The sequence below is a fragment of the Pinus tabuliformis genome, chromosome 6 (genome assembly GCF_031772625.1).
Source record: "Pinus tabuliformis cultivar Carrire ecotype Pingquan chromosome 6, CPIR1, whole genome shotgun sequence".
Taxonomy (NCBI): Eukaryota; Viridiplantae; Streptophyta; class Pinopsida; order Pinales; family Pinaceae; genus Pinus; species Pinus tabuliformis.
This window is the reverse complement of record NC_142292.1, coordinates 1,062,877,103-1,062,893,047: the sequence shown is the minus strand read 5'-3', so window position 1 is coordinate 1,062,893,047 and position 15,945 is coordinate 1,062,877,103. Positions and strand designations below refer to the sequence as shown.

Here is a 15,945-nt window from a genome sequence, read left to right as displayed (position 1 = left end):
GTATTGCTGCTGTATTTAATATAGTTCAGACTCTTTTTCTTCAGTTCTTAGTTTCCAGTTTGCATTTCTATGTGAGTATTACAAGTTTGCACCTAGGTTTTTAATCCCTTTTGCCTTAATAAATCGAGGGTTAAAATAAATCAGTGCTAGTAACTAAAAATGATATTGCATAGAATATAGCTGCTTATCAAGTATTGGGCCATCAATTCGATGATATTTTCACCATACTATCTTAGACACTGCAAGGTTCAAATTCTAATCGTCTCACAGCTATGCTCTCGTCTGATTGAGGATCTGCTGTGCTATTTAACGTACTAAAAGATTAGATTCATATAAACTTATGCAATCAGAATGTGTTACCCTCCCATACAGGGTAGTAATTGATTCATATATATTTCTGCAATCAGAAGAAATTAATCTCCCGTACAGAGTAGTAATTGATTCATACAAACTATTAGATGTTGGACTCATTCGGGCTTGCTATAAACTCTTTATAATGGCTGCAATAGCAGTGTTTGTGGCATTGGACTTGAAAAAAATTATACTTCTGGTCCCATAATGAAAGTTGCAAGAGTACAAGATTGCTGAGATAAATCAACAATACTGAGCAGTCATTAACAGCAACCTTGAAAAGAAATAGTCCATTTCTGAGTTGTATGGCTACATGTATATGGGCATCTGCATATAACAAAATACGTACATAGTACAATTACACATACCAAGCCAGCACCGCCACTAAAATATGAAAACACATGAAACTAATAGCAATATACTTCCTAAATAATGTGTAAATAACGTGCAGCAGCTCATTTTCCTTGCGCCGTGAGTAGTGAAGGATGTGCATTTATTGTACCATCCTAACAGCTTACTCGGCGTCTTGGAAAACCGCACCACTTGTTCGGAATCGCCCACCATATTGACAAGCCCAGACAAACAAGATCAGATATGACGTCTTATTATTCTAGTACTTTCAGAGCGGAATATCCATCCAGACCAGGGATATCGGATTTCACAGATCATGTTTCCTTGCTCAGAACTTCCCATGCTGTTTGCAGTAAAATCCGGACTAAATATGCTACCACTTGGATCTGTCAAAAATAATCAGCATAGAAATTCCAAAAAACAGTTGAATTTTCTTTGCAATGCTCTCAATATCTGGAGCCTTAACAAAAAGAAATCTGAGATGATGTTCGTCGACTTGAGGTAGAACTACATTTAGACAGGATCTAGATAATTTGGACACGATAATCTTGCCAAATGAAGAAAACAACTGGACAGAAGAAAGGATTTAAATATTTGAAAATTGATAGAGAACAATGTGTACTCATGTGAAAAGTGGAGCAGGCAACCTGTACATAATTGGCAATAACGCCTGACGCTTACTTATTCAACCAACTGGTAAGAACATTTGAATTCGAAACAATTGATCTCCACTTATTCAATAGCCAATGTTGTCTGATATACAGCTTGCAGCTGGCACAGGAAAAATGCTGAAATTTCACAGGCAGCTAGTTTCTTCGACGTTGCCGTTTTGCTTTATCACCTATTACATTATCAAATTATATTTGTCAACAAACTTTGGGATTCTTGGAATAGAATCCTCAAACAAAACACTGACTATAGTTAGTATTCTAGATTAAATGCAACAATTAGTTTTATGGATATATGTATCATGTTTCTCTTTACAGATTTTCAGTTGAGCTTGTTATCGAGGGCTAAGAAAAAAGAAAAAAATAAATAAATAAATACTGAGACAACTCAAATAAAATAAATAATAGACGAAGTTGAGAGCCAAACAACAAAGGTATACTCTGGAGATCAGTTTGCCCGCACATAACCAGTAATCTATCGACGCCACAGGCACCCATGTATTCACAGTTCACATGCAATATACAACTATTCACAAACTATTCCTGACTTAAAAATAAAAAGAGTTTGCTGAGTAAAATGAACATGCCTCGTAATGAAATTAACAGATGCGAAGATTGATTAATCATGTCAACAAATGCTAACCGTGATAGTAATAATCATTGTAAACTAATGTCACCAATAATGATGCTTCATTCCAACGTATGAGATAGACCATTCTGAAGGATCTATTCACTATTGTATTTCTATGTTCTTTGAACCTAACAATAATTATAAATCAGTGTCTCCAAGAATTGGTAACCAGCAACGAGAACAACAAGGATCCAATAAGCCCAGAAAACTTGTGGGTAGACGTTTTGGAAAATGGGTTCCACAAAATAGAAGAATGTTTGAGGTACCATGTATCATCAATGAAATTCATAATCTTACTAAAACATAATAAATTTGGAAAATGCTATTTTTACGTTTAATAAATTTGGAAAATACTATTTTTAAGTTTATTTTCAGTGTATTGAAATTTTTTTTATTGGTCAAGAGGCACTTGACCGTCCAGTACCCTGAGAGTTTTTAGGTAGCATTAGATAATGTTAAATTAAAAATAATACTTACATATTTCAAAAAACAAAAAAACTCTACTTTGTTTTTCCTTTTGGAATTAGGAATAAAAAATATTTGTTAATTTTATCAAAGGTTAGTGATAATAATCATAATATACTTTATAAGTTGATTCTCTAAATAAAATAAAATAAAAGTCTACTTAATTAGTTGATAACTAGATGAAAAAAATTGATTACTCTATTCATAATTGATTTATAAATAAATAACTATGTTAATATATATTTACATCAACAAAAAATAATAAACATAGAATAAATAATTTACATGTGATATTCATGAATGTTGAGAGATATTTCCGTAGAAATCACATAATTCCGAACCATGAATTATATAGTGTGGTTCCTCTTCAAGACAAAATGAAGAACCAGATCATGGCATTAAATTAAATAGATGAAGAGAGATGTTTTCTAGCCGTTAGAATATAACAACTAGTTTTGACTAAAGAATTATCATTAATTAATAAACATAGATGGAAATTAGTTGCAAATGAAGAATTAAATTAATTTTTTTATTATTAATATTTTAATCAAAACCAAGGTCAGTAATAATAGGGTCAAACTTAATTACTCTAAACAATATTTGTCAAACTTAGTTATTCTAAACAATAAAACTAAAAATAGTAAATAAATAAACAATAAAAATAATAAGGTCAAATTTAACTATTCTAAACAATAAAACTAAAATAGTAATAAGAAAATGAAAAAACAAAATAAAATAAATATAAATAAAATAATGAATTAACTCAATTTTAATATTTAAATCCTGGGAACCAAAATATATATATATATATATAGTAAAAAAAAAAGAGTAAATAAATAAGAAACAAAGAAATACTAGTGATTCGATTAAAATAAATAAATATTATAAAAATTTACAAATACAAGGAAGAGATCCAACACCTGCTAGTACTCCAACCATCGTCTCTATTAAGATTTATTGGCATCCTTTCAATTTCCAAGGCCTCTCTAAACTTACGGTGATAAAAATGATCAATCCTTGCAATGACCCTCACCTCTTCAATGCAGATGTAATGTTTTGTCTTTTCAACATGCTCTGCCAAAGTGGAGGAGCGAGACCTTCCATGTTTGATGTCAATTGCATGCTTAAGAATCCTCCAATTAATTGAGCGGCTAGTTTCACCAATGTACAAAGTCCCACAGGAGCAAGGGATGACATAAACACCTTTCCCATATTTAGGGTTCACAGGGTCCTTCATTGATCTTAGGGGCTTCAGATAGTGTTTAGGGGCCTAAATGTCGAAGAAACCTTATGCTTCTTCAAGATCTTAACAATCTTGTATTGTGGTTCCTTAGATAAACGAAAGATGCACCCTTGAAAACCGATCTTTAAAATCATTTTTAATCCTAAGACATTTTTCAACCTTAAGCAAGACTCTAAGGCATTGGCGCTTAATATAAGTTTTATTAAAAACACTAAGGAGATAAGTTTTTTCATCATTGAGGTGGTTTTCATCAAAAACTCGTAATGCCCGAGTGGCTAAGATGTTGAGAACACCTAGCTTTTGAGCCAGAAAATCTTCATGTTAAAGAGAGATTAAATTTTTTATGTGTAATTTTTTTATCTAATATAAAATAATTAATACATGACAGAATTAAATGATAAATGAATTACACTTAAGAAAAATTTCTGTTGGTTGTAAAACCAACAAAGATTCATCTTAATTCTGGATCTATAAAGTGCAAAGAGGGATCTATTGAAAATGGTTGTTGTTGATGTCAAAGGCTATCCAAGCAAGCTCTATTTGGATACCTTATCTTTGAAGGCATTTTTACTCTAATTACCTTGTTTAAAGGGAGCATAGGATATATGGATCGAAAGTTTATTCTGAGACCTTTCCAATGATATATGACACGCCTTCTAACTCCTCATGGTTCAGGAGAAATGAGTTTTTGAATATTCATTATACATTATGCCAAATGGCCCAGTCACTGGACAAGTCAGCACAATCTAGACCTCAAATGCACTATAAATAGAAATAAGAAAAAGCGTTTCTAACCACTAAATTAAGCAATTTCATATATGTCTTAGGAGTATTTAGTGAAAAAGTAGTTTTGAGGTTCATACCTCATGAACCAAGTGAAAAGAAGTGTAGCCAAGTTGGAGGAATCTATGTGGGAGATATTCACTGGGTTGTAAAAGAGTTTTACGGCATAATTTATGGTAAAGGGTTTTCCGTTCTATTGAGGCTTGTTAAAGCCGGGTTTATACATGTTGAGGCCAAGTTTTGGTGTAGCTAGAAAAGGCGAATTTTGCTCCCATTTAGGCCAGTTCAAGCCTAGTTTGAAAGTTGGGTCCTGGTGTTTTGAAGGTCGTATCTTGGTGTTTTGAATGTTGAGTTTAGGTTTGGTTTGAAGCCTGAGTTCTGGTGTTCCGGTTGCTAGTTCTGAGAGAGGTCGATTTTAGTGTGCTAACACTAGATTTGTGAAGGATAAAGGAGCATTTGCCAGAAGGTAAGACCTGTTAATAAGGCTAAATATTGACTCTGAATAAGTGAACGAGCTATAAGTTGGAGGTTACTGAGGATTGGTGTCCCCATATTCCTGGCAAGTTAGAGCATGCGATTTCTATAACTTTGTGCTTACTAAGGATTGGTCTCCTCATCTTTCTGATAGGTTGAAGCCTGCAATTATTTTCTAAGTTGGTAATTGTTTGTGATATGCATATAATGAATTTTTTCTCTAACAAATTATTTGTAATTTTAGTAATAAAAACAAAATTACAATATAAAAATTTGAATTGAATCAATTTCTTATTTTTATTACCTTTTGTTTTTTATTACTTTTTTAATTGAGTTGACATTACGTTTTATTATTATTTTTTTTGATACAATGCTTATGCTTTATTTAAGCAAGTCACTGCAAAATCTCCATACTAGGTTGTAGAATTTTTTTCAATACAATAACTTCCATATCTTTTACTAAAAAAATAAAAGAAATTAATATAATATATAGCATAGTGTGTATAAACATTTAAAAACTCAAAAAATAAGTTGTTAAAGAAAGTTGCCACTACATTGCTCAAGAGAAATTAAAAAGTCATAGTAACTATCTAATAAGATAGGTTGCATGAATGTCCAAAGACTTTAACATACCATCTTGTCAAACCCATACTCACACGATACAGCTCAAGTGATCAGTCCAAGGACAAAAGGATAGTCCTGGTCATGATTAGGAAACATTCTCAACCGTTGGATCAACGGTTTGGACTCCAAAACAATGATTACATCCATCAATTTCATTAGGTTGTTATTTTGCAAACTTTTTATATCATGTAAACATAATAATAAAAATTTTAATAATAATTATGCTAATGAAAAGCCAAAAGACACGTACCCTTTCACCTCGTGGCTATTCAATGCATACGAGTATACTGTCACCAAACTTACTATAATCATCATTTTAATATTAAATTTTATCATTCAATATTCTTATACCCTTTCACCTCGTGGCTATTCAATATTCTTATACCCTTTCACCTCGTGGCTATTCAATGCATACGAGTATACTGTGACGAAACTTAATATAATCATCATTTTAATATTAAATTTTATCATTCAATACTCTTAAATACTTGCAGAATTTTTTTGCAATTCTAGTGATAAATAAGTGTGTATCTCATTTGGTATCAGAACCAACTCTGAATTAATTTCGCATACCCTTCACATGCAATCTATTTAGTCCTAGTACAAATGCTCTATCATTTGCACACATTCCATACCAAAACAATTCGTACAATCATTGTACAGCCTCATTGTTGCCATTAGCCTACATTTCATACTATTGCCAGCTATATGACTCAAGCTATAAATTCCGTACTTTATTCCACCCATTCATTTAGTCTATACATCCATACGCTTTTCACTTTACTATCAACTTCCTCTAGCCAAATGCTTCTATTATAAACATTAATATATATAAAATAATATAACTAATAAATAATAATAATTAATTAATGAAAAAACATTATAATGAAAAAATGTTTTATAAAAAGCCCTTCTTTATAATATAATAACATATTATTTTCTCATTATTATTCCTAAAGTGATTTCTGTTCCAAATATTTTAAATATTTCGCTAGTGAGTCACATTTACTTGTCGCATATTTCTTCTTCAGGCCATTAAAAATAAATTTCAAATTTTTTTATTGAAAAGAAAATTACTCAGCAACCAGAATTAGTCGCCGCTGACGCCCATACTAGTGAAAATTTGCACTATACATAATACAATCCGCCTATGCAACCACATCGTTCATGAAATACAATTAATTGAAAGAAAACAATTATTGCAACTACCAGATTATCGTACATTGGCCATTCGTACAACCATCGTGCCACAATCCCCATTCAAAAGAAATATAATAATTGCTATGTCGTACAGCATCTTTCCGTACATCCAGCTATGTATATACAAGCAACAGCAATCTCCTACCATCATCCGTACAGCCACTGGTAGTTCTCTTTCCACCACTTGCAATTCTTGTTGTACAATTGTTCTTCTTGTTGTTGTACAAATCCCATTCTTGACTTAATATTGTCTTACAATCACAATACAATTTTCATATGCTCTTCAACACAGATATAGAGAGGCACAGAGGCAGAGTTATGGGATTGGAAAACAATTAAAGTGCTTTTTGGACTCCTAATTTGTCCAGTGATGCTATATGGGTGTGAATTGTGGGCTCGCAGCACTCCCGTCTCAAAATGGAAACAAACTGAGAAAATCCAAAAACGTTTGATCATGAGCAAATTCAAAATAAAAAATTAAGTACCTTATGAGGTAATGTCGAGTGAAACAAGAGCAACTCCCATTGAAGCAATTGCTTTGGTGCAGCTCATAAGATATCTAAAACAAATCGAGCAAATGAGAGTAGGTAGATGGCCTAATGTTATCTTCAATGAAGGCATGAGTGAAAGAAAGAAAACATGGATGAAACAAAACTACCCATGGATGCAAAAAATGGAATATCTATCTCAATCCCTGTCCCACAAATAGCAAGGAGCTAAAGAATTTTGTTATGGAAAAGTTTTGTAAAAAAGTATGGGGAAAAGAGTTGGGTAGAAAGAAGAAATATTACATTGAGGAATTCAACCCTACGTGTGATCTACAACAAAAAGAGTTCATTGGAGCTAGCATTTTGTGGACGGCTAAGGTTCTTATTGCTCAATTAAGAACCAACTCACATCAACTTCGGTGTGAAACAAGACAGTGGAAAAGGCCTAAAGAAGCTTGGGAAGAATGGGTGTATACATTTTGTATGTCTAGGGTTGTGGAATCGGAAAAACATTTCATTTTGGAATGTGATGCAATCAAAGACATCAAAGAAAGTTATGAGAACATGTTAGCATTAGTTTTTTGGCATTGTCTTTTTAGCAAGGGGATTGTTGGAAGGTTGTGCCAGCTCATCATCAATTTGAATCGGAAAATGATTGAATTGCAAAAAGCGAAAAACATGGAACTAATGGTCTCATAGACTATTTTTAGTCTCGTGGACCTTAAAATATCATTTCATTTCTTATAGCCACAATACGACTTCGAGACAATTGTTGTAATACAAGTCAATCAAGTCACGGCCACCACCACCTGTACAACAACTGCTAACTAAAAATTCATACAACCATAAAATTCAATGGTTGACAGTCCGTACGATCCCCATACCATAATCGTCATCAGTGAAACAACCACCGGATCTGAAACCATTAAAAATTTAAAAATTAATAATGTCGTAAATATCGCAATTGTACACATATGCCATAATCTGTATTGTACACATCTGTTTATCTCAGCGCATGCAAAGTTCAACTGCGCTAATCGCCGAAAATTGAACTGTACGTACTCATTATTCTAGCTGTAGTCTAGGGAGGCTTCAAATTTTCCATGAAAATTATGGAAATTCTGGCACAATTTTGATAAAATCTGGTGCAAAGTTTTGTAAACCAAAGTTGTAGCAGTGAAGCTTCAAGAGCCCCACAAATTTTTTATAGTGTTGAAACCATTTCCATCATCAAAAACATTATTCAAACACTCTCACTACCAGATTTTTGAAAAGAAAATTTCCAGATTTCGGCCATTTTTTGTCGTCTGGGCAAATTTGCCACCTCGGTAGACAACGTCATTACAGTGACTCACCCATATAGTGACATCCTCTCATCATTATTTTGGTATTACATCATGGGAAATAATTAATATAGAGGACACAATAGTTGGTATATAATATTTAAATATATGATAAAAATACGTATATACACCTTTCTTTCTGTAGGTTGACCCACGAGGTTTTTGACCCCAGAACATCATGGGAGCTAACTCCTCACTATCAATGTGATCGCCAATCATCGAGCTAACCCCCGTGGGCTATATATATACACACACTATTAAAAACGGTATAAAGGAACATAAAGGTTTTCATAAAGTATTATTTTAGAAGAGTAAAATAAAAAAAAAGCAACAATTCCAAAATAATGGAAGGAAGATTCTCTTATAAAGGTTGCTCAATTGCATGCTACAAATTATTCACATTTAAGAGAAAAGAGATTAATATCATTATTAGCCAGAGCCTTGAGGGCAAATAAATTAATATTGATTTGACAAATCAATTATTAATTCTAGAGCAAAATATACCTGAGAATAAAAATGCTTCTTATTGCAAGGGTTAAAATGAAATTAAGGACTTTAAAGTAATAATTGAATATTATGAATATGTATCTCAATTCAATGTTACAATTATGTATAAAAGGGCACCCCCACCCCCCTGGAGAGCTCACTTGAAAAGCCCATGAAAACGTAAAGAAAAGATGAGTACAAGGTCCCATGTTCAAATCCATAATTACTTACTTGTGGTCACGTGTTGGGGGCTAGTGCGGTTCACACTTGTTTAAAATATAGGGTACCTTCATTTGAAACATGGAGAAAAAAAATGTTTTGTGTTTCCCTATAAGAAGACTATGACAATTCAGGGCATTACAGTGAAGTCAAATATGATAATACCTTCATCAAATGACGTAAAAGAAATATCAAAGGTAATCCTTCAAGAAAATCAAAAATCAATATCAATGATGCAAAAAGGAATTTGAGGAAGTTATCTCAAATAAAATGGAGAAAATTTCTCTCTTCAAAGATCACGTCAAAAGTTACTTTCACAAGTCAAGAAGTCCAAAGCTATGACGCAAAAATATCAAAATTAGAACAAGAAAAAGAAGATATTAAGAAACAATTCAAGAACCTATCAACAAAAGATGAAGGAAATTCTCACTTGAAGGGCCTTAATCAAAAGTTGCTAGAAGAAATTATAACACAAATTCTAATTGGTCCAGCAAATATATACTTACTTTAGAGTTCAACAAAATATAAAGAAGCTCCAAGATCATGCCACAAGAGGGGTCGAGACTCAGTCACAAGAGGCAAGAGGGGTCGAGACTCAGTGACAAGACGCTGAGATGATCTTCAGAACAGGTTCATAGATATCCTTAGAATTGGCTCTAAATAAGCTCTCTCTTAGACTGAAATAAGCCATAGGAGTATATCCAAATTAGCTTCAGACTTGCCCTAAAAAGGGCCAAAATTTATCTTAGGACAAGGTCGAATTAGGTGTCAGGTAGGGTGAATATATCTCAGATAACAAGCCTCAAGAAGGTTTCCTTCAAAAGGTCTGCCACAAGTTCAAATTCATCCAAGAATAGGCCTCAGAATAGGTCGAGTTTTTGCCTCAAAGAGAACCAAAATCTACCCAGCGAATAGCCACAAATGACAAACCAAAACAGAGATAAATTAACCCTAATCAGTGTTCTTCATATCATTTTCGTTACTCTCTTGAGTTTCGGTCTGCTCCATATTTCTTCCTATCTCGGATGCTCTGAGTTGATGAATGAGTTTCTAAGTGAGCAAGTTGAATGCCCTTTTATAGTGTCCTTATGGTGTCCAAGGGGCATGTCTCCTTGTTGGGCCAACTTGAACTATTTGGGCCGACTTGAAAAAAAATAATTTAATTGAATTTCCTTTTAATTATTTAATGAGTCGAATTGTGTAGTTGGGGAATACCTCCCACAGATACCCAAAAAATCAACACTCCCTCTTAGCTAGGAGGTATTCACCTTGACTTCCTCAGATGTCTATTTTGCTGAAAATTTCTCCATCCCAAGAAAAGATCGAATGAGCCTGCTATGTTAATGTATGCATCCACTTCATATTCTATTCTAGAACCATGTGGAAAGCCACCTGGATTAGCATCATGCAAAAGATCTAGTCACCCACTAGCCAAATACCCTTTGGCAATATGGTCAAGTACCTCGTGACCAGGGTAAAAACAAAACTAGTTCTAGGTCACCAACTAACAAAGTCATCACTTGGAACTAGGTCAATTTTCCCTAACCAATGGTGAAACTCTGGGCCCATTTACCATTCCCCCGTGTCATCAAATGGCACTTGAATGGTAAAAATATTTGTTCAATGCTTTGAGACACTCACTCTACCCACTAGCCAAGTAACACATGGAAATAAGGTCAAAACATTATGACCGGGGGAGCACTCCCACCCTGATGCTATCTGGGCCATTCTCCCTAACCACATTACACGGCACCCAATCAATACCCCTGAACTAAGAAGAATGTTTGCCTTGATGCTATAACATCAACACTCCCTCTCAACGAAGGAGGCACTCTCAACCACTCCATGCTTGTCCCAGAAGTATACAAACTTCATTTGGGACAGAGGCTTTGTGAAAATGTCAACAACCTGTTCATCCATAGAAACATATTGGAGCCTCATTGCTCCCTTTTTACCATGTCTTGCCTGTATTGGTACTCAATCTCGATGTGCTTTGACTGGTCATGGAGGACTGGATTTTCCAAAAGCTTTACATAGCTTTGATTGTCACATCTATCATGGTCGTCTCCAGCACTTGATCAAAAAATCTTGCGCGCAGTTTCCGAAGCCAGACTGCTTCACAACTTGCCAAACTAGCTGCAATATACCCAATGTCAGCAGTGCTGAGTGTGACAGATGTTTGCTTCCTACTCATCTAGTGTATCATAACAGAACTGAAGCAACATCCTTGTTGATTTGTGTAGCTTGGGAGGTACTCCAAGCCCTAGGGTTTGGGGTTTGGAGGTCAAAGCGCCACAAGGGTCACTTGTGGGCTTGGAACACAAGTATGGAGTTTTGCACCAAATCATGTTTTGGGCAATTCCGGGAGCAGGTTTCTACATGTGATCGCATGAGACGATAAAGGGCAGAAAGACAAATCTAACACTTCGACAATCACCAAACTCCGAGTTGTAGAAGTGGAGAAATGAATTTTTGAAGTTGACAATTAATTATTGGCAATCAAGTCATGTAGGCTTGAAGTAAAATTGTCTAATAGATGTGTCTCTTCATGAATTCGTGGGGCCCCTTTATTGGTGTATAAATAAAGGGTGAACGAGATTCATTTTAGCATCCATTTGTGCAACATTGCCTCTAGGAAAAGGACTCAGTGGAGAGGAGTATCTCTAGCCCTAGCCGTAGCAAAGGAAGAGACAGGACAGCGAGGTTTTGGAGGACTATTTGAGGGTCAAAACAAGTCCAAGAGTGGTGTCTCAAGGGCTAAGGTGGATGGTTGCTAGGCCGAGTTCATGAAGAGAAAAACACTACTGATCCGAGGCTGTTTGGGCACCGTTTTTGGAGGTTGTTTGCTACAATAGCATCAGCCCTTGGGGATTTTGCTTCAGCTAATCAGGGTACAGTGCAGGAGTTATTTGATGAATTGGATAAGAGCATGACCATGATCAAAGAATTGCAGATTGAGTTGGCAAACAACAAAATTGTCCATGAGAGAGAGTGGCAATCCCATGCCACTGTGTTAAGAGAAGGTTTTGTTATAGCCATGGCACAGAATGAGGAGAAGCATCAGAATGGGAAATCTGAGATAGAAGAGCAGTACAAGAAAAGAATTTATGAATTGGAAAACAAACATGTTCAACAGATGGAAGACTGCGATAGATTCAAGCTCAAGAAATTGAGATATTGAAGGAAGAGTTTGAGATCAATGCTCAAACAATTTCCACAGGGTTTGAAGCTTGTATTACATCTTTAGAGGAACAAAGTATTCAATTAAAGAAGGCACAAGTTGAAGTGAAAGTTCTCAAAAATCAAGTTGTAATCGTTAATGATCAACTCAAGCAAGTGGAGATGAAATTCTTCAATCAATTAAACAAAATTTATAATTTTCATCATGATCTGATTACTTTTATAAATTAGGTTGATGTTCAAATGGAAGATGGCAGTGTTGCTAGACCAATTTGAAAATAATGTCATATGGCAAAATAAGGAAAAATATGAAATTTTTGGCAAGTGTGTTGCTAGACCAATTTGAAAAAAATTTCATATGGCAGAATAAGGAAAAATATGAAATTTTTGGCAAGTTCTCTAAGGAAGAAAAGAAATTAATGAAAATATCTCTAGATCAAAGGAAATCCAACTGCATCATCATCAAGGAATGGTTCAAGGAATCTTCTTAAAGGTGTGATTCTGTGTATGGCGGTGCACTGATATTATTGAACAGTTCAATATGCTTCATCCAGGAGGAATCGGAGAAGATCTGCCTTTGAACATTTGCATTTAAATGATTAGTGATAATTGAGATTCCAGTAATAGTGAAATTCAAAAAATTACTATATGGAACAGTAACAATATGTAGAATTTCTTCCAATTTCCTTGTGAGTGCGTGAAGTTAATTTCCATGTTCTCTTCCAAATACAAGCGCAAGAAAAGGTACATCGGGGAATGTATTAGTCAATGCAAGATCAACGAAGAATGTCATCCCTGTTTATCTACCTCACATATCCGAGAAATATAGCCAATGGTCTAAATACATCAAAGATAAAGAAAAGGAAACAGATCCATCTCAATCAGCAGAAAATCCAAGTCATCTATCTCAAAAGATGGAGGAGGATTAGCGGCAAGCACAAGAAGAAGATTATCTACATTTTAAGCAATGAGATAGTTTTGTTTCCTTTTTATGTGCAAGAAAATCCTCTCTCAAATATAAGGATTTTTCTATCTCTAGGAAGAAAGTATTGTCTCAATGTATTTTTATTATTTATACAGCTTTCTTGTTGCAGAAGGGTTGGAAATCATTTGAACTGCAATCAAACTGGTACTTTAATCAAAGTTGGAGTTGAACTTTTGAAGACCTAGGAATTGATTTTGACATATATATATGGTGCATGGAGTATTGTATGCCTTTAAAATTTCCTTGTATGCATTTATGGTTTTCGTTTCCACAGTCTTTCATTCTTTAAATCAATACCTAAAACAGAGTATTGGAATGTGTTTTATTTCGTTTCCTTTGAAACAAAATATGTAATGATTTCTTGAGTTATTTAAAGAATTTAGATTAATTATGAACCTTTAAGTATGCCAATTTTTTATCTTTGATATTCGAATGATAGCTTCAAGACTTGCTCTCATTCCTAAGATAGCTTCAATTTTCTTGTAAAAGTAGATTAGACATTGCATGCAAATAAACTTTAACATAAATATAAATATAATAAGTTAAAGGCTCTCCTAACAGGGGCACAAATCTCTCAGGTGGCTAACTGAGCCCACATATCAGCCAGGAAGGTTAATACCTCAAACAACTGCAGAACTCGTAAAGGACTGCACTTGGGTGATCTTTCCCTTGTTAATTGCCAATGTTCTATGTTGTAACAATCACTGATAACAATTTTTCTTCCAACAGCAATCGATTATCCAATATATTTTCAATCACCCAATAACAGTAAGCAATTGTAGATAGAACATAAAACCATATGCACAATAGAAGACAACCAAGAACAATAGAGACACACAAAGTTTGGTCAAAGAGCAGGGAAAAACCTCACAAGGGGGGAAACCCTTTCCAAATTCTTCTATTAGATTGTCATCAAATGTTCGACAGAGAGATACATAGTCCAAGTACATCAACAATGAATCAAAGGTCAATGCCTTGACCAACCAAATCAACCAACCAATATCCAATCAATTTTGAGCATAAAAGTCAAATTTGGTTGAACTTCAATTCTGCAATTCTTCAATCAAAGTCAACAGTCAACACAGCCCTAACTAGTCCAAATTCAATGGTCAAATCTGCTCCAAAAAGTTTGGTCAACCTGTCAAAGAATGTGGCCTTCCTTGCTTGATCAAAATTGGTTAAAACAGTCCCAAAAGTCAACCCATAATATCTGGTCGAAGTAAAAGTTTGACATGCGGAAACCCTAACCCAAAAACTGTAGTCAACGTTGGTCAAGATCCTCAGAAAATTTCAATCAAAGTCCCAATCAACTAGACCCTCCAAAACATATCCAAATCTAAGTCAAACAATGTCAAACTTCCCCAAGTCAACTCTGGTCAAACAATCCCAAACAAATGTCAAAGTTGGTCAGCATAATTACCCTCTCCTTTACACGTGTGAACTCGGACATTGCAATTTCATACCAAATTGAACCAATGAAGAAGAGATGAAGGTGTGATGTGATGCCTACAAGTGATGCCAAGTGGTGTCTATTTATTCTTGGGGGTCGAAACTCCTCTTCTAGGCCAACTTGTACTTTTTGTGTTGTCATGGTTCCACATTAAAAATAATATTTTCCTATGTGCGAATTAAATTATTCCAAGGGCTAGTAGGGTCTCCTTAGGGTGAGAAGGGTTTCCCCGAAGAGGGAATTTCTCCTTGAGCTGGCAAATTTCATCTCAGATGTCTCGTCGTCATCATCATTGTGTCATATCATATCTCGTCTCTGCTCATCTTTGTTCATCTATTGAACACTCAATCTAAAGAAGAAGAATCATCATAAGCGAGATAAACATGGCACCCTATATCCAATGACAATAAGAAGGATACTACTTATCATGGAAAGTAAAGATCATATTTTATCCTATTGTTTGTTGATCTTCCCACCTTGGCCCTCAAGAATCAAGTGGTAGAACACTTGCATCATTTAACTTGGGGAGGATACCTCTACTTACCAGTGGTAAGGATCACATGCACCCAACTCTCTCCTCACCCATTGGCCAAATAAGTGGCAATCTCAACAAGCCCAACTAGTGTGTAGGATGCATATTGGGGTATACTTTGTCATGGTCCTGACTTTTTGGTAGGGGAGGATACCTCTACTTGCCATAAGTGACAAGGATCACACACACCCTATAGTGACAATAGGCAGGATGTGACTTACCATGGAAGGTAAGGATCACAGTCTATCCTATTGTCTAGAGTTCCCTCAACCCCAGAAGCTCTTTAGCTCCATTCCCACCCTGGGAGCTCAATGCAGGGGGGAAAGCATATCTCAGTGTCCTCGATCAATCATGACCCTTTCCCATGAGGGTCACATCCACCAATCCAAGCTTCTCTCTAAAGACCAAGAACTTTCGTTTCAACAAAGCCTTGGTAAGAATGTTTGTTTCTTGCTCCTCAGTCGAAATGTGA

At 34.9% G+C, this 15,945-nt stretch overlaps 1 protein-coding gene across 2 annotated transcripts in view; it reads right to left on the bottom strand.

The window, feature by feature from the left end:
- Positions 1-477: 477 nt before the first annotated feature.
- LOC149262612 (homeobox protein HOX1A-like) overlaps positions 478-15,945 on the bottom strand; it is a 346,567-nt gene continuing 331,099 nt past the window's right edge. For both annotated transcript variants that reach the window (XM_089424957.1, XM_089424959.1), the window contains one exon: positions 478-1,543. In XM_089424957.1, the coding sequence (XP_089281083.1) occupies positions 1,509-1,543 (35 nt within the window). In that variant the 3' untranslated portion in view covers positions 478-1,508. The remainder of the gene's footprint in view (positions 1,544-15,945) is intronic.